Source organism: Diorhabda sublineata, chromosome 6 (genome assembly GCF_026230105.1).
Source record: "Diorhabda sublineata isolate icDioSubl1.1 chromosome 6, icDioSubl1.1, whole genome shotgun sequence".
Lineage (NCBI taxonomy): Eukaryota > Metazoa > Arthropoda > Insecta > Coleoptera > Chrysomelidae > Diorhabda > Diorhabda sublineata.
Genome location: NC_079479.1, coordinates 1,652,395 through 1,676,792, shown reverse-complemented (window position 1 = coordinate 1,676,792; position 24,398 = coordinate 1,652,395). Strand labels below are relative to the sequence as shown.

The 24,398-nt window shown below is 29.1% G+C and overlaps 1 protein-coding gene across 3 annotated transcripts in view; it reads right to left on the bottom strand.

The window, feature by feature from the left end:
• Positions 1-24,398, bottom strand: part of LOC130444984 (bicaudal D-related protein homolog) — a 27,857-nt gene extending 3,459 nt beyond the window's left edge. For all 3 annotated transcript variants that reach the window (XM_056780395.1, XM_056780396.1, XM_056780397.1), the window contains exons 1-4: positions 24,149-24,398; positions 22,529-22,839; positions 679-975; positions 339-588 (exon numbers count right to left, since the gene is read on the bottom strand). In XM_056780395.1, the coding sequence (XP_056636373.1) occupies positions 339-588; positions 679-975; positions 22,529-22,750 (769 nt within the window). In that variant the 5' untranslated portion in view covers positions 22,751-22,839; positions 24,149-24,398. The remainder of the gene's footprint in view (positions 1-338; positions 589-678; positions 976-22,528; positions 22,840-24,148) is intronic.

Genomic DNA, 24,398 nt, shown 5'->3' with positions numbered 1-24,398 from the left:
AGTGACCGTTTAATACCAAAACTTCTACCAAATCGTATTAATTCCGCAAAAAGGACTAGAACTCGTTCTGGTTTGGAAAATAATTGATGAAAATTCCATTTTCCAACTTTTTTGGTTAAAAAATCATCTCAATGATCGAAATCTGGCGAAAAAAGTGGCCGTCCAATACTACTTCGTGATAGGCGCATTTTATGAAGAATATCCGCAAAGTTATTGGTCGGTAATTCGTAAAATTTGACGTCAACTCATAAGAAATAGAAAAACAAAAATTACATGATGCACAAAAACAATCAGGCGCATGCGCAACATCACAATCTTAATACAAAACAAACGCTTACCGCTCAACCTATCCTCAATGGAGAATTTCTCTTGCGGCAAACTGTATTCCTTCAAATTTTGTTGATATCGAATGTCTTGCTCCCTAGCGTGACGTTCCAGCATCAATATTCTATCGGAAGCTTCTTCCAACGCCAACGCTATACTATCCCTCTCGGCCGCCGCCATGTGAAGCCGCCTCTCCAATTCTTGGTTCTTCTCGACCGTCAATTCCAATTCGTCCCGAAGTCCAGTGACGCTACTCATGTGTTCCTAGATAATTCCGATGTTCAAGGGAAAAGACGAACGTCAACAATTTGTAGAAGTGAGGTTATGTATAAAAGAAAGAAAAAAACATTTTACCTGCAAGCTATTTTTCCCCAAGGTCAATCTCTCTTTGTACTCATCGATCTCCCTCCTCAATTGCTGTTCCTTTTGAGCGGCCTCTTTGAGCTGCGCGGTTAACCTCGTATTTTGGGCGGTTAATTCGGCGACCAGTGAGCTTTTGTCGCGTTCCCATTGTTTCAGGAGGTTGTCTTTGGTTTGAAGTTTCGACGTTAATTCGGCGACGTCGTTTTGCAATTCGATTATCTTCGCATCGAGTTCGGATTCTTTCGAATGTAGCTTACGTCGAAGTAAGTGACGATCTTGTTCGATTGACTGAAATTAGTAATATAAATGCGATGTGCTACTTTTTTTAAAACGAAAATAATGGAAAACTACACGTTCGGCAACACCCATCCATTACAATTGAAAGAGATTTTTTTTATACGTGGCAACGCTGTAAAACATGTACACAGAAAGAGCGTCCGTTGAAATACCCATCCATTTAAAATTAGAACTCAAATAGAAGATTTTTTTGTATACGTGGCAACACTGTTACACATGTATGCAGAAATAGAGTCTGTTGAAATACATTCAATAATAATTTATGAAATTTTTAAAGTTAATTATGCATTCCATGTTTACCTACACCACTGGTCACGCGAAAAACATAACCTTTCTTTTTCTCTTACTTAAAATATTGTTTTTCGTTTTTATCTTGTTACGAAACTAGGTTTAAATACAATATTTTTAAATATTTATTTTTTTTTAACATTTGAGACATTCTGTATACAACAAGGGTGAAAAAGAATCTACAATACACGTACGTTTATATCGTTGAATGTTCCGTTACAGACAGTAAGTGGGTGGGTGGCCGGAAGTGGTACAAAAGTTTCGATTTCGTAAAGGGCCATTACATCACACTGTAACGATGAATGTTTCCTCCCTGCCCTTTATTCGAAAATAACAGATTGTGTGATGTGATTAACAACATCAGTTGTAGTGTTTTCATATCTTTATTAACTAAAGTAAATTATAATATCTTAATAAACGTAAAATTGTAATTTCTGTATATATGCCACATCAAAATTATGAATGTCAAAAAATAAATCAACTTCATTCCTCTTCTTTTTCTACATTGTGCCTCAGTATAGATAAACAAAAAGCTTAGAGCAAACTTAATAATTGAATCCTCATGATTATAGTTTATTCATTTTAGTAATACTAAATTATATTAAAATGAAAATATATATTTGAGTTTATATTGAAACAATCATTTAATACCTCTATAACCAATAAAAATGTTCATAAACTCTTACGTATACTGTCTACAACACCGCCATTTTGTATTGATAAATGACAGTTAGCAGCTGGGCTTTGGATTCATAATTCGATCTATCGATAGTCTCGGCCATCAGATTTGCAATTAAATCTATTCCAACGTTTAAAAAAATATCCATCAATTGTAGTTTAGCCTTCATTTTAAACCGCAAAATCACGACTTCCTTAGAAATAGGTAAATATTGCAAATCTATCTCGAATTATTTGACCTAATTACATATATCTGCGAATAAGTAATCTTAATCCGATTGAAAAAATAATTAACCGGTTTTCGTATAAACAGTACCGGACTAGTTTATCCCGCGAACTACGTCGAATGATATGTAGATATTAAGTAAATTTAGCACGAATCACAACACGATTATTAAACTGTTTTGAGGTCCGTTTATTATTGGTAGCAATTAAATTAAACACTGAATATTAATTGTGTTAAATGTCCTTCAAACGAGGTTTTGCTACATAATTTTTTGATAGTATCAATTTACTACTATCTTCTTTTTCCTTATTGTTGTGGTCATGTACTACTTATCAACAAGTTAAGTTCCATGAAATTTAGTGTCTAAAGATACAACTCTCTATTGTAGTTTATCTATGATCTACCCAAATACAAAGTGTACGCAGAATTAATATTGACCATCACAAAATGAAAATCCTGCTATTTATAATAATTTGCATTTTTTAAAATCTGTTCTGTAACATAATACGATATAAAATATTCAAATTTTTATCAAACTGGTTATTTGAAGCCACCGGGCGTTAATGTTGTTTGGAGCCGCACGGCAACAGACCTTCAATAAATACGAGGTGCTTTGTGAAAATATTATTACATTGAATATTTTCGATTAAACATTGAATAATATCGAAATAAATACAGGGTGGAAAACGTTTTTATTTTATTATTCGTAATTAATAAATAATCATCATTTATTAAAACATTGTTTGGACAATCCGGTTCTGAATCGAAAGTAAATTCATGCTCGATTGCGTGTAATTTTCTATTATTTAACAATTGCGTAAGAACCATTACTCTACTCTTTGACTGTTAGTTACCTCTTTTGACATAAATACTTTCTCTAAAAATGCCAAATTTGATGATTATCAGGTTGCGGATGTCTATGGTCTAAATACTACCAGGTAGTTTTAACAATAAAAGGGTAACGTAGTAGTAAATTTGACTAATAAATTAATTACAGTTACAAAAAGGTAACGCATTTTATGAAAGATAATTACGGATTTTTTTACAGTACGATATTTCAATTTAATTAAGGAATTTTAAAAAAATAATTATTTTGTACATCAAATAGCATAATTTTTTTTATTTCACCGTCAGGTATAGTTGTCATACATGGTTACGTAATTACAACTTTTGCTAAGGGTAACGCAGTTGTTCAAGACACCCTGAAGTGTAGTTCTAAAAAATTACGTTAAAAGGTAACGCATTCGGAGATTTTATAAAACTGTCTCAATTAAATTTAATTACAATTTTTTTATACAGGATGATATTTCAAATGATTGAAGGAATTCTGAAACGACAATTATTTTATTAATCAAATAGTTATTCTTGTTTATTTGACCATCAGGTATAGTCGTAAATATATGGTTACGCAATTACAACTTTTGTTAAGGGTAACGCAGTTGTTCGAGATACCCTGAAGTGTAGTTCTAAAGAATTACGTTAAAAGGTAACGCACTCGGAGATTTTATAAAATTGTCTCAATTAAATTCAATTACAGTTTTTTTTCACAGTATGATATTTCAAATGATTGAAGGAATTCTGAAACGACAATTATTTTATTAATCAAATAGTTATTCTTGTTTATTTGACCATCAGGTATAGTCGTAAATATATGGTTACGCAATTACAACTTTTGTTAAGGGTAACGCAGTTGTTCGAGATACCCTAAAGTGTAGTTCTAAAGAATTACGTTAAAAGGTAATGCACTCGAAGATTTTATAAAACTGTCCCAATTAAATTTAATAATTGATTGAAGGAATTCTGAAACGACAATTATTTTATTACACAAATAGTTATCCTTTTTTATTTGACCATCGCAATTTCAACTTTTATTAAGGGTATCGCAGTTGTTCGAGATACCCTGAAGTGTAGTTCTAAAAAATTACGTTAAAAGGTAACGCACTCGAAGATTTTATAAAACTGTCTCAATTAAATTCAATTAGTTTTTTATACATTATAATATTTCAAATGATTGAAGGAATTCTGAAACGACAATTATTTTATTAATCAAATAGTTATTCTTGTTTATTTGACCATCAGGTATAGTCGTAAATATATGGTTACGCAATTACAACTTTTGTTAAGGGTAACGCAGTTGTTCGAGATACCCTAAAGTGTAGTTCTAAAGAATTACGTTAAAAGGTAACGCACTCGAAGATTTTATAAAACTCTCAATTAAATTCAATTAGTTTTTTATACAGTATGATACTTCAATTGATTGAAGGAATTGTGAAACGACAATTATTTTATTAATCAAATAGTTATTCTTGTTTATTTGACCATCAGGTATAGTCGTAAATATATGGTTACGCAATTACAACTTTTGTTAAGGGTAACGCAGTTGTTCGAGATACCCTAAAGTGTAGTTCTAAAGAATTACGTTAAAAGGTAACGCACTCGAAGATTTTATAAAACTGTCTCAATTAAATTCAATTAGTTTTTTATACAGTATGATACTTCAATTGATTGAAGGAATTGTGAAACGACCATTATTTTATTAATCAAATAGTTATTCTTGTTTATTTGACCATCAGGTATAGTCGTAAATATATGGTTACGCAATTACAACTTTTGTTAAGGGTAACGCAGTTGTTCGAGATACCCTGAAGTGTAGTTCTAAAGAATTACGTTAAAAGGTAATGCACTCGAAGATTTTATAAAACTGTCCCAATTAAATTTAATAATTGATTGAAGGAATTCTGAAACGACAATTATTTTATTACACAAATAGTTATCCTTTTTTATTTGACCATCGCAATTTCAACTTTTATTAAGGGTATCGCAGTTGTTCGAGATACCCTGAAGTGTAGTTCTAAAAAATTACGTTAAAAGGTAACGCACTCGAAGATTTTATAAAACTGTCTCAATTAAATTCAATTAGTTTTTTATACAGTATGATACTTCAATTGATTGAAGGAATTGTGAAACGACAATTATTTTATTAATCAAATAGTTATTCTTGTTTATTTGACCATCAGGTATAGTCGTAAATATATGGTTACGCAATTACAACTTTTGTTAAGGGTAACGCAGTTGTTCGAGATACCCTGAAGTGTAGTTCTAAAGAATTACGTTAAAAGGTAATGCACTCGAAGATTTTATAAAACTGTCCCAATTAAATTTAATAATTGATTGAAGGAATTCTGAAACGACAATTATTTTATTACACAAATAGTTATCCTTTTTTATTTGACCATCGCAATTTCAACTTTTATTAAGGGTATCGCAGTTGTTCGAGATACCCTGAAGTGTAGTTCTAAAAAATTACGTTAAAAGGTAACGCACTCGAAGATTTTATAAAACTGTCTCAATTAAATTCAATTAGTTTTTTATACAGTATGATACTTCAATTGATTGAAGGAATTGTGAAACGACAATTATTTTATTAATCAAATAGTTATTCTTGTTTATTTGACCATCAGGTATAGTCGTAAATATATGGTTACGCAATTACAACTTTTGTTAAGGGTAACGCAGTTGTTCGAGATACCCTAAAGTGTAGTTCTAAAGAATTACGTTAAAAGGTAACGCACTCGAAGATTTTATAAAACTGTCTCAATTAAATTCAATTAGTTTTTTATACAGTATGATACTTCAATTGATTGAAGGAATTGTGAAACGACAATTATTTTATTAATCAAATAGTTATTCTTGTTTATTTGACCATCAGGTATAGTCGTAAATATATGGTTACGCAATTACAACTTTTGTTAAGGGTAACGCAGTTGTTCGAGATACCCTGAAGTGTAGTTCTAAAGAATTACGTTAAAAGGTAACGCACTCGGAGATTTTATAAAATTGTCTCAATTAAATTCAATTAGTTTTTTATACAGTATGATACTTCAATTGATTGAAGGAATTGTGAAACGACAATTATTTTATTAATCAAATAGTTATTCTTGTTTATTTGACCATCAGGTATAGTCGTAAATATATGGTTACGCAATTACAACTTTTGTTAAGGGTAACGCAGTTGTTCGAGATACCCTGAAGTGTAGTTCTAAAAAATTACGTTAAAAGGTAACGCACTCGAAGATTTTATAAAACTGTCTCAATTAAATTCAATTAGTTTTTTATACAGTATGATACTTCAATTGATTGAAGGAATTGTGAAACGACAATTATTTTATTAATCAAATAGTTATTCTTGTTTATTTGACCATCAGGTATAGTCGTAAATATATGGTTACGCAATTACAACTTTTGTTAAGGGTAACGCAGTTGTTCGAGATACCCTAAAGTGTAGTTCTAAAGAATTACGTTAAAAGGTAACGCACTCGAAGATTTTATAAAACTGTCTCAATTAAATTCAATTAGTTTTTTATACAGTATGATACTTCAATTGATTGAAGGAATTGTGAAACGACAATTATTTTATTAATCAAATAGTTATTCTTGTTTATTTGACCATCAGGTATAGTCGTAAATATATGGTTACGCAATTACAACTTTTGTTAAGGGTAACGCAGTTGTTCGAGATACCCTGAAGTGTAGTTCTAAAGAATTACGTTAAAAGGTAACGCACTCGGAGATTTTATAAAATTGTCTCAATTAAATTCAATTACAGTTTTTTTTCACAGTATGATATTTCAAATGATTGAAGGAATTTTGAAACGACAATTATTTTATTAATCAAATAGTTATTCTTGTTTATTTGACCATCAGGTATAGTCGTAAATATATGGTTACGCAATTACAACTTTTGTTAAGGGTAACGCAGTTGTTCGAGATACCCTGAAGTGTAGTTCTAAAAAATTACGTTAAAAGGTAACGCATTCGGAGATTTTATAAAACTGTCTCAATTAAATTCAATTACAGTTTTTTTTCACAGTATGATATTTCAAATGATTGAAGGAATTTTGAAACGACAATTATTTTATTAATCAAATAGTTATTCTTGTTTATTTGACCATCAGGTATAGTCGTAAATATATGGTTACGCAATTACAACTTTTGTTAAGGGTAACGCAGTTGTTCGAGATACCCTGAAGTGTAGTTCTAAAGAATTACGTTAAAAGGTAATGCACTCGAAGATTTTATAAAACTGTCCCAATTAAATTTAATAATTGATTGAAGGAATTCTGAAACGACAATTATTTTATTAATCAAATAGTTATTCTTTTTTATTTGACCATCAGGTATAGTCGTAAATATATGGTTACGCAATTACAACTTTTTTTAAGGGTAACGCAGTTGTTCAAGATACCCTGTAGTTAAAAGGTAACGCAAAACAGATGTTAACGTTTCATCTCGTGTCAACAACTACTTAATGTTTTTAATGTCAACAATTATTTCATTGTATGCATTGTACTAACCTACTTTATCTAAATTTTGTAACAGATTATACATTGTTTTATTATATTTTCAGTAATTTTTCTTCTATTTTCCATTGAATAAGTTTTTATTTAATATTATAAACATTATTATTGGTGCGTGAATCTTTGTTACAACTTTCACACATACCATTGTTTGCTTATAGCGAGTCAGGTAATTATACAGAACGTCCCACAGATAAGTAACGAGATATATGTAAAAAGTATACTATAACCTATAAAAACCATATTTATTTTTATTTCGTGCGTTTTAAATATGAATTTAATAAAACGTCTCATTTCTACGATTTATTCAAACGTTTTTCTGTCAAGGTAAAAGTCGGTGAACGTTTTGTGGTCGATAGTATAATTAGTTCGATAGTTGAGACCTTGAATTTGAACGAAAAGTGATATAATTCTTTGTTTTTCAAAGACCAATGACTAATATACACATTGGTGTATAAACAAGTTTCCAAAACGGGTAATTTACTGACGAATAGCAATTTTAAGAAAACGCAATGACTCGATTTACATCATACGTTACACGTGTCTGTTATAAGATGCAAAATTAACCCTCGGAAGGGATATCAATATACGATAATAATTAATAATTGAAAAACTATGTCATACACTTTCTCGTGAGAATGCTTACAAGGAAGAGACATTTGCTATAAAATCAAACAAAATATGAAACATTTGTGAAACAACAATTACGTAACTTGTGTTAATAATAAATAGTTATACATGCCGTTCTATTGTTAGAATGTTAAAAACATTCGGTATCTTAATAAATTACACATTTCACAACGTATTTTTAATAAAACAAAACCTATTAACTTCGTTTCCTGCATCAATTAATCTTCTTCTATTTACGAAACTATGACTTAGTTACTAAGTTAGCCAACTGTCAAATTGAACGAGGCCAATAATAAAAGATGCTCGGTCAGAACCATAGACAGTTAGAAATCATAGAGTACGTTGTGTTATGTCAAGAAAAGGTGGTTGCTATTTCAACTTACGTTGAAATCTTAAAAAAAAAATAGTTACTAAGTATTATGTTATTGACTTTATCGATTCGTGATTAATTACATAAACAAAAATCACGTCTGGTCGAATTAAATCACTATTAGAACACATACGTATTCAATTAGTATACAATGGTGATAAAAAATACCGTTTAGTAATATACAAAATCGAATATGGTTGTTATTCGAAGATATAATTTAAATTTTTAAAAGAAAGCGAACTCGTTGTAGGATGTTATCGATCAACGTCTTCCTTTAACGTTCTACCGATTACAGAAAGGCAAAAGTAGAACTCGGTCAAGGAGGTTTCTTCTCATAAACACATAAAAAAAATCTACAGCTTGCATACGTCACATAAATTACGAGGGGCGAAAAGAAAGTTTATTAGATATTGTTTTAAATTAATAAATATTTAATTTGTTTTAATTTTTTTTGTATATATGTCTGTAAATTGGAATATTTTTTATAACGTTGACGTTTTAAATCATCTACTAGTATTGTCATAGCTGTCATTTCAATCCATCCTCATACAAAACTCAAAATTTTCAGTACTACGTCGGGAATGGGTTCGAAATTATATTGTGTTTTAAGAAATGTCTTGATGAAACGACGATACGATGTCGAATTTGTAAGTTCCGGTGCTGCCGATACACAAACTCCGTTAGTACAAGAAGAAAGATTATTTGCGAATGCAAATAATAGCAAAGATACGAAATCTAAACATCCAACCGAAAAAGCAATGCAGCAAACGCACCCGGATATATGTCCAGTGAAGAAAAAGAAGATTAAAAAAGAGAAGAAGAGAATATGGAGTCGGTTCACCGCTGAAGAAATTGAAAAAAAACGAAAAGCTTCTACTGAATGCGGAAAACAATGCGAAGAATTCAGTAAGTACAAAATTAAATATATCATATCGATATAACTGAAAGAAAATAAAATTTGAGGAATTTTGTTTATACTGCCCATTAAATTACACAATTTCGTCTATCGATTACAGCAAACCGCATTTCGAAATTGTTAATAGTAATGAAGTTAGCAGCAATTGAAAAAAATTTATATAAATTCAATTTACGCGGACGCCATTTTGAATTTTTAAAATTCACAAACACCAAATTAATTAGAAACATTCTCTCTATATTTTCCAATAATATATTATCGATTTTTTTTTATTTTTACTGTACTATACCGTATGAATTAACTAATTTTCGAAAAATTTGACGGTTATTTTTTTTGAAAACTAGTTTTATTACGTTATATAGCATAAAATTTTCTACAAATTTGATGCAAACATTTTTTTTTATCAAAAATAAAAGAGATATGAGTGAAGTAAATTTTTCGAACTAATTTTACCGTACTATATTTTGGTACCAGTCACTGAAGCACTTAAACATAGACATTTCATTTCCCACCTCAATTTAGACGCTCCGTATATATATATTTTTGTTCAACTCAAGAATTAAATAATCACAAAAATGATATCATTACTATTTTTGAAGTATTACTAAACTAATAATATATATGAGACTTGTCAACGCCGCATTCCATCATCAATACATATCCTAAGGCACATCATCTAGATTTGTGAATCATCCATCGATATATAGTTTTTAAAGTTACACATCGTTCTTTTAGATCGAATTCAAGAAGGTCCGGACCTGGATTTATGCCATTTAGGCGATAGGGTATTCCGAACATGCGGTACTGCTTACGTCATACAAAAAAATATGATATGCGAAACGAAAATTCCCGAATGGTTACGTCGGGAAAATGCGTTGGTCGATAGAATGGAGGTTAAACAAAAATTGAAAGATTTCAAAGATCCATTACCTGAATTTAAAAGTGTAGCACAACGCTTGGTGGATTTGGCAGACAAAAAGCTCCATCCTCTATATAAAAAGTGAGGTTATTTTGAAAATAATTCAACGTATTACTTGTTTAACTTTTATATACGTTAAGAAAACAAGATGGAATCTTGCAGGGTTGTCATGTTGCATTTTTTTTTCTTTATCTTGAACCTTTGTGCAAGACAGCTGTTATTTTTAATACTTAATCTAACTTTTGATATATTTATATCTAAATTCTAAGGTAGATAATAATATAATTAGACATCTAAGAGGTTTAAAACAAGAAAATACTTCTGACAAATTTTAAAAATGATTATTTGACAACATCTATCTATTTACGCCTATATTAATATTGATATATGACGAAATAATCAAAGACGTACGTATAGCTCAACAACACAAGCATGACGTAATAGTTATTATACAGGGATTGTCATTAGAGTTGTAGTTCATTTTAAAAAGTCTGGATTTTTGAAAATATTTTCAGATATTTGTTCACTACGCAAAAATCAGATATGTGTGGGACACCAGAACGAATCGATAAATCAAAATTTGGTTACGTCAAAGGAAAAACAACTTTCCTCAAATGTAGGTTTAATAAAGAAATTTTGGAAAGAAAAAATATTTACGTCGATTTCAAGAGAATAGAAGCCCCAGGTCACGTTTTAGCGAAATTTTTTGATAATCAAATGGACAAAAAACATATAACGGAAACAAAAAATTCTCCAGTACGTGCAAATTTGACCAAATAAATTTTTTTTCAATATACTTTGTGTTTTAATTCATTTTCATCATTAAAAAGTTGCCACACACATATACCAGGTTGTAATTTAGTGAAAACTGGCAACACTGCCTCACTTCATCCACATCTACGTAAATAAACCTTAGTTTCTAGAAAGACGTTCCAGAAACTATTTTTTTATTGGTAGTTACCGTAAAAAATTAAATTCTTACACCATATCCTTTAGTTTTTGCTTTATATTTATAAATTACCGTCCAATACCACGAAACAATACGTTTAATTAGTTAAAACAAGTGAACAGGCTATAAAATATGAACAATCCCCATTAAACAACCTCAAGGTTGTCCTTTACGACATTTTCAAGCTTTCGTTAACCGTATTTCGAAACGTCACGAATTAATAGTTGGCACATTGTTCGGTTTGTATAAATGACCGAACAATTAAATCGAATTACCCACACCGATGATAATTTATTTGAAAATTTTCAGATTTCATTTAGTTTATTTATCTACTTCATCTATTTCGCTTTCGGTACGTAATTAAATACAAATACACAGTCGGTATTGCGCATCTGAATTGCGCAAGTCGTTCAATTTCAGTCGATAAAGAAGAAAGCGTGGAGATGGATTCGATAGATTACAATAAAAAACAAAAATCAATTATTATGATGAATAAAGCAATATTTTCACACCCTGTATAATTATATGAACTAGGAAGAGAATAATTTTTTTGAACCCCGTATAAAATAAGTTCACATTTACATTTACAAGTTTTTGACGATTTTCCATTACCTCTATCATTTCTAATTTGTCTATGGTTGCTTACGTCATAATAGATTGATTGACATGTCATAGCACTCTAATCAAAAAGTTGTTGTTTCTTTAATTATAATCTATCAGAAAATTACGATTTATCACCAAATGAATGGAAATCAATGTAAAAGTCGATTAAGAATAATAAATTAGATGTATGTCATAAAATAATTAGAAATTTCAAATGAAATAATTTATGGAATTGTTTTGAAGGTCACGTGTAGGACGAAAATATCGGAAAGAAAAATTTTAATTTTTGATATTTCCCCAACATCCGTACTATTTTTAAAGCGTGGCAACGTTCAAATATGATCTCATACTCGCTCCACGTTGGACGGAAAAAAGACATTAAAGAAAGAAATTTCAACTTTTCTTATAGTTTCCGGAGAAATGAATACCGTTTCCTGTTTCGCTTTCAAGTTAATTTACGATCTATTTTCGTATGTTTGATATTTTAACAAGATGATAAAATAACAGACATCCAGTAGTGTTACACAAATAGTTTATTAAACTGATGACTATTTCAGATTAAAAAATAGTTTCACCGTGTATAATCCCTTTTGCATTATTGCATTTCAGTTGTTGAAAATTTGTAGTGAAAATACGTGAGCCCCTGCGGTGTTGCAAGGTTTTCTACTATTACTTATAACCTAGTGTTCATGCAAAACTACTTCGTTTCAAAAAATCACAATTGTAGAGGGAACTAATCCTTTATTAATAAAAAAATTCAATATTGAACCCTATTCGCTATTACAGTAAAGTTACTGGCACTTATTTTTATCTAGTAATTCAATTTTAGGTTGAATACTGTAGTAAATAGTATGTTTTATTAATAAATATGGCAACGTGGCTTTTTTTATATTATGTCTATTAGTACAATTGCCCCTAGGATCCGCCATCTTGATGACTAATTAAAAGTGATAAACATGGATTTCACTAATCAACCTAAGTATTTGTATCTCATTGTAGATCGGGTGTTTATTACATTCCTTTTTTGATAACAGTAAAGTAGATACTTTTAAAAATTGATAAAATTTAAAATCGTATCGATATCTGCACAATTCTAGTCTTCGTTTCTATATTACTTCAAGGTCATAAGTAAGAGTTTCTACAGCATGTATTCTCGTAACGTTGAACGTTGCATAAGGCCCATTTTCGTTCGAAACCAGTTCTTCCGGATTTTTTTATAGCGTTGTACATAAATAGACAATGGAAGGAAGGAAACGTAAATATAGTCTTTACAACTACAATAAGGCAGTACAGCATCGACTGCTGGTAAAAAATTGAAACTCTATGTAAAACGTGCTCGTAACATTCAGAAGTTCATTATACATAGACAAACATATAGTACGGAGGAAAAACGAAGATTCGTACTTTTTTATATATAATCTTTTTTACCCTGTATAATTTTTTTAATGTAATTTAATCAAAATAGAACGATATTCTCACTATATAAATACGAAAAAGTCGGAATATTTTCAATAAGACTATTTTTGACATTAGTTTTTACATTCGCACGATCGTTTCTAATTTATCTATGGTTAGATTGACATATCACGCACTCTAATCAATGAGATCAAATTTAATGGTTTATGTAGGCGTTAAAAATAGAAACTGTGATTGAAACACTGTTGTAACGCTACTGGTGTTTTCGTTTCGTCATACAGAAAGCGATTTGTAAGAAGCTATGGAATTTATTTTTTTTTTCTTTAGATAATTATTACTTAACGTCGTCTAGTTATTAACCTCCCGTAGAGGGTTTGGTCTGCTACGTTAAAAGTAATTACATACGAGATAATAATTATAAATTACATTTAATAAATACGCATGTAGAATAAAATATTTGTAACCTAACCTTAAAAATTGGTTAAAAATTATTTGGGCCGTCTAGTATTTAACGTGCATTATATTGGTTACTATGTATACAAAAATAGATTGAAGGGCGTCATTATTGATTATTTTTCAAGGCGAATGATATCTTTTTCATTATTTTTTATCAGTAAAATACATATTAAAAAAAAAAAACGTTGTAAATGAATCATCCCACTAATCGGAATTAGTGATATTTGCACGAAATTCATATTTCAAATCCGTAAATTGGATTCTGTTTTTATACCTACGAACATTCAAGTATGCACATACGTTTATTTACATTAGAACGTCAGACATATAAAGTAAACGTTGCCAAATTTATTAATAAGTAAGACCAATGTTCTTATGTTTTTCATAAATTAGATAAAGAAAGACAGAAGATATTGTGTAGTGTATTCTTTATACGTTTAAATATGAGCTACAACAGTTGTTGGGAGTAGTGGGGCAATACCATATGTTATACAGGGTGGATTAATACTCATTTATTATTTAAAATTGTTTTGGGTTTGTTTATGTAATTATATCAGAGACGAATCTCGGCCATCGATCTAAGATTCGCTTTTTCGCTATTATGAATCGCGTTTATTATAATAAAATAAAAACAAAAATAACTTTCTCGTCACGGCCTTTGGCATTTACAATAATTCTTGAATTTTTTATCTCGTACCGGATTTCAATACTCGTTTTATTATATGACCCTGTCTGGCGAAAGAACTTGAAAACCATGACGTCATCTTTGAAATAACCATCTAATAATACAGGATGTACTACAAAAGATTTTACGAGCCGTTACGACTAAATTTTTTGTTTATATATCTAATATATAGTGTGAAAAAAGGAATTTAAATGCACTTTATAATTTATTAGAAAATAATCAAGAAAATCACTGGGTGTTTAGAAAGCGCGTCCAATAGTTTATATCGACCTTGGATTTATAATTTATTTGACGACCTTTTGCGATACAGGTGTTAACATTTTCGGTAGCGGATGATGAGTAATTCCTATTTAATTAGGGAACAAAGCGTCATTGCACCTTGTAAAACGTTTAAATCGCTAGTTAAATGAAATATTTTGATTTTGATGAGTAATTTCTAAACTACTAAAAAGATATGTGAAATTCAAACATCGGCCATATTTTTTTACTTCTCCTCAAACGATAAACATATTAGTACAGTGCCGCATTAAGCAGAAGCGAAAAATTTTACTCGCGACAATTTTAAAAACAGAGTCGAAGTCACGTGAACGATCCATGTATAATCCAAACAACGCCAACCGCTAAATGTGAACTATTAGAGCCTAGAGCTGCAGTTTTAACTTAAAAACGTGGTCCCAATAAGGTCATTTCAAGCTAAGGTAAGATCAACTAGCCTATCAGGAGATCCGATTTTAGTCCGCTTGACTTTTTCGAAAGGGGATATTTCGGAAGTAATGTTTATGAAAATAGCGCGATATAAATTATCAGCGCATGAATAGCGGAAATATCGATGGGTAAGTGACGTACCTGATACTATTTTTGTACCCTCTGTATAAATAAATATACAGAAAACAAATTATCTTGCCTCGTAAACTGAAGAAGAAGTTAATAACAGTGTCAAACAATTTTCAATTTTTTTTTCGGAATATTTTCTCCGGTACGGACCTGGATATAACGCGGCTAGCAGTTCCCCAGCAACGGCCATGTCTCGTTCTGTTAACCGTTGGTATTTAAATGCCTTTTAACACGAAACTTATTTCGAACGATGTTAAAACAAACACAGTATTCTGGATAAAACAGATATTTCAAGAGGATTTAGTTGAAATGCAATAAATTGGTAACCGATTTCATCTAACGTGGGTCAATAGACGCCTGGTTTTTGAGTTGATTTTTTGTTTAGATGTTGAAAATTTATTAAAAAACTAACCGAAATTTATATATAAATAAATTGTAGAGCGTTCAATAACGTACGATAGACATTCCAGTGGCGTCGTCGCTATATTAAGGGATATGAAATTTGTTTTTTTTTTATTTTGGGTTGGAATTATCGATAAAAAATTGTGAAATACATATTTTTTATGATGTACAGGGTAGCCTGTTAATGAATATATTCTCTGTTAACATTGTTAGTCCAGTAAAATAAGGAATTTTTGATTAAAAGTTGATATAAAGTTTAATTTTATTTGACAGCTCAAAATTTAACACAAAAAACCAAATATTTGAAATTTTCCACTTTTCTTTTAATCATACATACAAAATATGAAAAATTAATATCAGAGTTATAATTTTTTCTATTAGTTTCTTTAAAATATATTTAAAAAATTGTTTTTTGCAAATATCTTAATTTCTATTGCAAATTTGTAAAAAGTGATCGGATACAATTTAATAGAAAATTTTAATCTCTATATTTTTTGTTGGAAGATTTTTTTCGTAACTTTTCAAATTTTTGAGATATTTTCAAAAAAGTCTTTTTAAATAACTTTCTAGATGAAATTCAACATTAGAAGTATGTTAAAAACCATTTACATTGAAAATTAGATGCCTGCTGTTCATTTTATGAGACTATATACCGGGTGAGGTCGTTTAGGATTTTATAAATTTGAAAAATTTCATTTAATATCGTATTTAAACATTACATATACGTGTTTATCAACTACACATCTAGGAATTAATGTAAAAAAACCGTTAGGTGTAACCAGTGAGTATTATCAATTAATAAAACAGACAATCGCATGAAAAAACGTGAGAAATAATAATAAACTGTTATTATTTTATTTTAAGAGTAAGTAGAGTGTACAATATAATAATTAATTAAAGAAATTAGCTTAAAAAAGGAAAGTTATATCTATTTATAAAATATATAACGAAAACATCCAATAAATCAGCAAAATAAGAAACTTATGAGAATAATTTTTGAATTTATAACACTGTATCTCAAGAACCATCATTTGTATGTCAAAATTTGACTAGTTCGTGAGGTAACCTTACCGCAATCGACGAAATTAGAACATTAATAATTAAAAAAAGAGTGTGGTAGATATAAGCAAAATTAAGTCAACTTAAAAGCTCTATATCTCAAAAACAAATCATAATTTGATATTGAAATTTCACCAGTTTATATAGTAATCTGTCCTGATTCGATTGAGTTGAAATCTAAATGATTATCTTACGGAAATCGAAAGTTGTAGACATAATTAGGGGTGCGTGTCATTACGATATGAAAAAAACTTTGAAGGACTATATCTCAAAAACAAATTTCAACTTGGTATTGAAATTTCACTAGTTTATATAGTAATCTATCCTGAATCGACTAATTTCGAATTTAAATTATTATCTTACGGAAATCAAAGCTTATAAATATAATTAGGGGATCATGTTATTTGGGTATATAAAAAAATAAAAAGTGAACTTTGAAGCTCTATATCTCAAAAACAAATTATAATTTGGTAATGAAATTTTACCAGTTTATAAAGTAATCCGTCTCTAATCTATTAAGATAGATTTTAAATTATTATACGGAAGAAATCGAAAGATATGGAGTTAGTTGAAAGATCATGTCATTGGGGTTTTTTAAAAAAAATTAAAGTGAACTTTGTGGCTCTATATCTCAAAAACAAATCATAATTTGATACTGAAATTTCACTAGTTTATATAGTGATCTATCCTGAATCGATTAATTTAGAATTTAAATTATGATCTTACGGAAATCAAAACTTATAAATATAATTAGGGGATCATGTTATTTGGGTATATGAAAAAATAAAAAGTGAACTTTGAAGCTCTATATCTCAAAAACAAATTATAATTTGGTAATGAAATTTTACCAGTTTATAAAGTAATCCGTCTCTAATCTATTAAGATAGATTTTAAATTATTATACGGAAGAAATCGAAAGATATGGAGTTAGTTGAAAGATCGTGTCATTGGGGTTTTTTAAAAAAAATTAAAGTGAACTTTGTGGCTCTATATCTCAAAAACAAATCATAATTTGATATTGAAATTTCACCAGTTTATATAGTAATCTGTCCTGATTCGATTGAGTTGAAATCTAAATGATTATCTTACGGAAATCGAAAGTTGTAGACATAATTAGGGGTGCGTGTCATTACGATATGGAAAAAAACTTTGAAGGACTATATCTCAAAAACAAATTTCAACTTGGTATTGAAATTTCACTAGTTTATATAGTGATCTATCCTGAATCGATTAATTTAGAATTTAAATTATGATCTTACGGAAATCAAAACTTATAAATATAATTAGGGGATCATGTTATTTGGGTATATAAAAAAATAAAAAGTGAACTTTGAAGCTCTATATCTGAAAAACAAATTATAATTTGGTAATGAAATTTTACCAGTTTATAAAGTAATCCGTCTCTAATCTATTAAGATAGATTTTAAATTATTATACGGAAGAAATCGAAAGATATGGAGTTAGTTGAAAGATCATGTCATTGGGGTTTTTTAAAAAAAATTAAAGTGAACTTTGTGGCTCTATATCTCAAAAACAAATCATAATTTGATATTGAAATTTCACCAGTTTATATAGTAATCTGTCCTGATTCGATTGAGTTGAAATCTAAATGATTATCTTACGGAAATCGAAAGTTGTAGACATAATTAGGGGTGCGTGTCATTACGATATGAAAAAAACTTTGAAGGACTATATCTCAAAAACAAATTTCAACTTGGTATTGAAATTTCACTAGTTTATATAGTAATCTATCCTGAATCGACTAATTTCGAATTTAAATTATTATCTTACGGAAATCAAAACTTATAAATATAATTAGGGGATCATGTTATTTGGGTATATAAAAAAATAAAAAGTGAACTTTGAAGCTCTATATCTCAAAAACGAATTATAATTTGGTAATGAAATTTTACCAGTTTATAAAGTAATCCGTCTCTAATCTATTAAGTTAGATTTTAAATTATTATACGGAAGAAATCGAAAGATATGGAGTTAGTTAAAAGATCGTGTCATTGGGGTTTTTTAAAAAAAATTAAAGTGAACTTTGTGGCTCTATATCTCAAAAACAAATCATAATTTGATATTGAAATTTCACTAGTTTATATAGTGATCTATCCTGAATCGATTAATTTAGAATTTAAATTATGATCTTACGGAAATCAAAACTTATAAATATAATTAGGGGATCATGTTATTTGGGTATATAAAAAAATAAAAAGTGAACTTTGAAGCTCTATATCTCAAAAACAAATTATAATTTGGTAATGAAATTTTACCAGTTTATAAAGTAATCCGTCTCTAATCTATTAAGATAGATTTTAAATTATTATACGGAAGAAATCGAAAGATATGGAGTTAGTTGAAAGATCGTGTCATTGGGGTTTTTTAAAAAAAAATTAAAGTGAACTTTGTGGCTCTATATCTCAAAAACAAATCATAATTTGATATTGAAATTTCACCAGTTTATATAGTAATCTGTCCTGATTCGATTGAGTTGAAATCTAAATGATTATCTTACGGAAATCGAAAGTTGTAGACATAATTAGGGGTGCGTGTCATTACGATATGAAAAAAACTTTGAAGGACTATATCTCAAAAACAAATTTCAACTTGGTATTGAAACTTCACCAGTTTATATAGTAATCTATCCTGAATCGACTAATTTCGAATTTAAATTATTATCTTACGGAAATCAAAACTTATAAATATAATTAGGGGATCATGTTATTTGGGTATATGAAAAAATAAAAAGTGAACTTTGAAGCTCTATATCTCAAAAACAAATTATAATTTGGTAATGAAATTTTACCAGTTTATAAAGTAATCCGTCTCTAATCTATTAAGATAGATTTTAAATTATTATACGGAAGAAATCGAAAGATATGGAGTTAGTTGAAAGATCGTGTCATTGGGGTTTTTTAAAAAAAATTAAAGTGAACTTTGTGGCTCTATATCTCAAAAACAAATCATAATTTGATATTGAAATTTCACCAGTTTATATAGTAATCTGTCCTGATTCGATTGAGTTGAAATCTAAATGATTATCTTACGGAAATCGAAAGTTGTAGACATAATTAGGGGTGCGTGTCATTACGATATGGAAAAAAACTTTGAAGGACTATATCTCAAAAACAAATTTCAACTTGGTATTGAAATTTCACTAGTTTATATAGTGATCTATCCTGAATCGATTAATTTAGAATTTAAATTATGATCTTACGGAAATCAAAACTTATAAATATAATTAGGGGATCATGTTATTTGGGTATATAAAAAAATAAAAAGTGAACTTTGAAGCTCTATATCTGAAAAACAAATTATAATTTGGTAATGAAATTTTACCAGTTTATAAAGTAATCCGTCTCTAATCTATTAAGATAGATTTTAAATTATTATACGGAAGAAATCGAAAGATATGGAGTTAGTTGAAAGATCGTGTCATTGGGGTTTTTTAAAAAAAATTAAAGTGAACTTTGTGGCTCTATATCTCAAAAACAAATCATAATTTGATATTGAAATTTCACTAGTTTATATAGTGATCTATCCTGAATCGATTAATTTAGAATTTAAATTATGATCTTACGGAAATCAAAACTTATAAATATAATTAGGGGATCATGTTATTTGGGTATATAAAAAAATAAAAAGTGAACTTTGAAGCTCTATATCTCAAAAACAAATTATAATTTGGTAATGAAATTTTACCAGTTTATAAAGTAATCCGTCTCTAATCTATTAAGATAGATTTTAAATTATTATACGGAAGAAATCGAAAGATATGGAGTTAGTTGAAAGATCGTGTCATTGGGGTTTTTTAAAAAAAATTAAAGTGAACTTTGTGGCTCTATATCTCAAAAACAAATCATAATTTGATATTGAAATTTCACCAGTTTATATAGTAATCTGTACTGATTCGATTGAGTTGAAATCTAAATGATTATCTTACGGAAATCGAAAGTTGTAGACATAATTAGGGGTGCGTGTCATTACGATATGGAAAAAAACTTTGAAGGACTATATCTCAAAAACAAATTTCAACTTGGTATTGAAACTTCACCAGTTTATATAGTAATCTATCCTGAATCGACTAATTTCGAATTTAAATTATTATCTTACGGAAATCAAAACTTATAAATATAATTAGGGGATCATGTTATTTGGGTATATAAAAAAATAAAAAGTGAACTTTGAAGCTCTATATCTCAAAAACGAATTATAATTTGGTAATGAAATTTTACCAGTTTATAAAGTAATCCGTCTCTAATCTATTAAGTTAGATTTTAAATTATTATACGGAAGAAATCGAAAGATATGGAGTTAGTTAAAAGATCGTGTCATTGGGGTTTTTAAAAAAAAATTAAAGTGAACTTTGGGGCTCTATATCTCAAAAACAAATCATAATTTGATATTGAAATTTCACCAGTTTATGAAATAATCTGTCCTAAATCGATTAAGTTATAATTTCAATTATTAACTTACATAAATCGAAAGTTATAGACAGTTTGAAGAGAGAAATAGAAAACTCAACTTTAGGACCCTGTACCTCAAAAATTAATCCTAATATTGAATTGATATTTCATCAATGTATACAGTAATCATTTCTCTATCGATCAAGGTACAATACAAGTTATTATATACGAAAAATCCGAAAATAAGAGCAAATTTAGAGTTTCATGACCTATTCGCAACTGATGAATCAAAAAAAATTTCATAAAATTATTGTATAATAAAGAAATCGATAAGTATTTCTTCAAGTCTCCCTGTATATTTTATTATTGTACGTAAAAGACAAATAAAAAAGTCAGAATATTCGAAAACAAATATATTGACCCATATGGTAGACGACTATATCAGTTGGAACAAAAATGGCCGATGTAAAACAAACCGCCATATTGGAATAGACGTTTCTATGTGAACGGTTAAAATTATTTAATTATTCGCTAAATCAACAACTTAATTATATTCAATTCACGATTTTCCGTATAATACCGTGTTGGAATCGCTCATTTTTTGTTTCACAAAACGACCTCTTCAGACTTAATCGATGCGAAACTAATTCAAATTCATAACATAACCTATAAACAATATACAGACAACGTGTATACAACGTAAAGTATGCTGTACCCAGAAAGAGATTCAAGGTCCGTATTTAATTCGTTTATAAAAAAAAATAAGAAAATAAATATGTTTAGATATATAAAGAGAGAGATATCTCAAATGTATTTTTGAAATTCGCGTATTATTATAATTGGCTTGAGAAAAACCATAATTTTATCCCCATAAATACAGATCATTTAATTGAATTAGTGGAAGCCATATTTGCGAAGTTGGCTTCATCGACACACATATTTCAACCGACAAAAATTAAGGTTATACACCCCTACACCAGGTGGTTATTGAATATACGAGGGTAATGTTTTTTTAAAAAAAAATATTGTACGTAATTAAAACAATCTGAAAATAAACTTTTTTCTTAATGAACTATGAGATTTGACCTAAAAACACACAATGGCGACATACTTGGCTAATTCACATGATGATATTGAAGATTATTAAAATCAACGAGATTTTTGTAGATGGGAATTTACACTAGTAAAACAGATTCGTGGGAATATGGAACGAAAAGATTTGAAAAACATGAAAATAGCATTGAACTTCGAGATAAATAATCAAATCTGTCAACAATGTAAATACAATTATAAAATCGGCCATATTGAAAAACTTTTACGTGTGTGTATGAATATCAAAGTACTCACCTCTATTTTTTTCGAAAATTCCTCCTCCAACGCATCCTTTTGTTTTTTCAATTCTTCGTTTTTTTCTAAAAGGGCTTTACCCAATTCGGCTGCTAGTACTAAATCGTTTTCTTTTTGTTGTAATTGGGTCCAAACGTCTTCGTTGACATTACCAACGAGAGATTGGTCTATGGCACTACGATTTTCCATTTCTACTATATATTCTTCTAACGACTGTAGCATGTTTTAAATTTTATTCGGTAATTTCCGGTAACGGAAAAGGGAAAACAACCGTAGGGATAACGACGACATTTCGAATAACTTAAACTAAACTGTAACAATGAAAACATCCTGTTCAATAAACGATTTAATTGTATCTTCGTCTATAATTAAACCCCCCACAATAACTTTTTCATCACAAAATTATTAAAAATCCTCAACACGACGTCCGATTTGTTCTTGGAACGATGTATTGCAAGTGTCTACGATTTTTCACGGCACCTAATATTATCGCGATGATGCCATATATTCGCCAAAAGTTACCGGGCTATATCGGCCAATAAAGTATTTAATAATTATTTTTATAATATTTTGATGAGACTTAAGAACACTAACTGCTAACTTAAAAATGTTTGTAATTAATTTTCAGGGCGATTTATTTCACTAAAAGACTGAATACAATGTTTTAGAACACAAAAGATCGCCTAAAGTTCCCGCGTTATTTCGGTCGATAAAGTAGTTTTCATCATCGAAATGCCATGTATTCGAATGTCATGGAATCTTCACGTGAAAGATCAGAAACTTAGATAATAATTTTATATATAACAATATGGTTTCTAAAAGTAAACTTTTATTATTCTTTACCGTATACGTAAGCGTGAGTAAGAAACCGGATTTCTGGTAATAGGTATCCAGTTGACTCACATTGTTTGCAAACTTTTTTTTATAACAAGTGTACGAACATTTTTCGTAACAGGATTTTTACATCCCACTATTAAAGTTTTAAAATAAGTTGATTTAAATCATCCACCTTCAGATACTAACCACAAGTACATGCAATTCAAAGGTTTTTGGGCCAATGACCTCGGATGCTGTTCTTTCTTTGTTAAATTTTACATTGCATGAACGTATCGTTATTCAACAATATTTTTTTCGAATTTTGATATACGGGGCGAATCCCATTTCGCATAAACAATAAATTGAACATAATACGTAACAACGTAACTAAAATTTGATTTTTTATAAAAAAAACGTTGCCACGTTATCATTTTTGCGACGTCAAACAACAACACGACCATATTTAATCGAGATAAACTGTCAAAATGACAGATAATGTTTATATGTTTCAATTTCAAATCAAATATTGATTAAAATCAAATGAGTATTTATAAATATGGTGTAATTTGAGATAATTGAATATTTAAGTGTCGATATGAACCAGATTTTTGATAAAAAATCTCGTATTCCAATAGGAAAACCATAATGACAACCATCACTATAGTTGCAATACAAACAAAGCAAAAATTTTACTGAAATTATAAGAAATAAATGTAACAATACGTTTAAAACAATTAATATAATATATAAATATTCCTGGAAATACCAAATGAAGTACAGTTATATAAAAATAACAAAATTTACCTGTTAAAATTAAAAAATAATAATCCTTCAAATGACACGAACGTATTCCAAAATAAAAAAGTACACACAAATAAAATCACTATTAATTAGATAAACATCACACTACAAGTTTTTTTCTTCATTAAAATTACCACATCAGAATTAAACTAACAAAAAACAATGTTCGCGATACCGAGACACCAAGTCAACCTGTCTAGTGCATAATCTACGGTTGGATACGTACAATCAACACCAAGACCGGTGTTCGTTT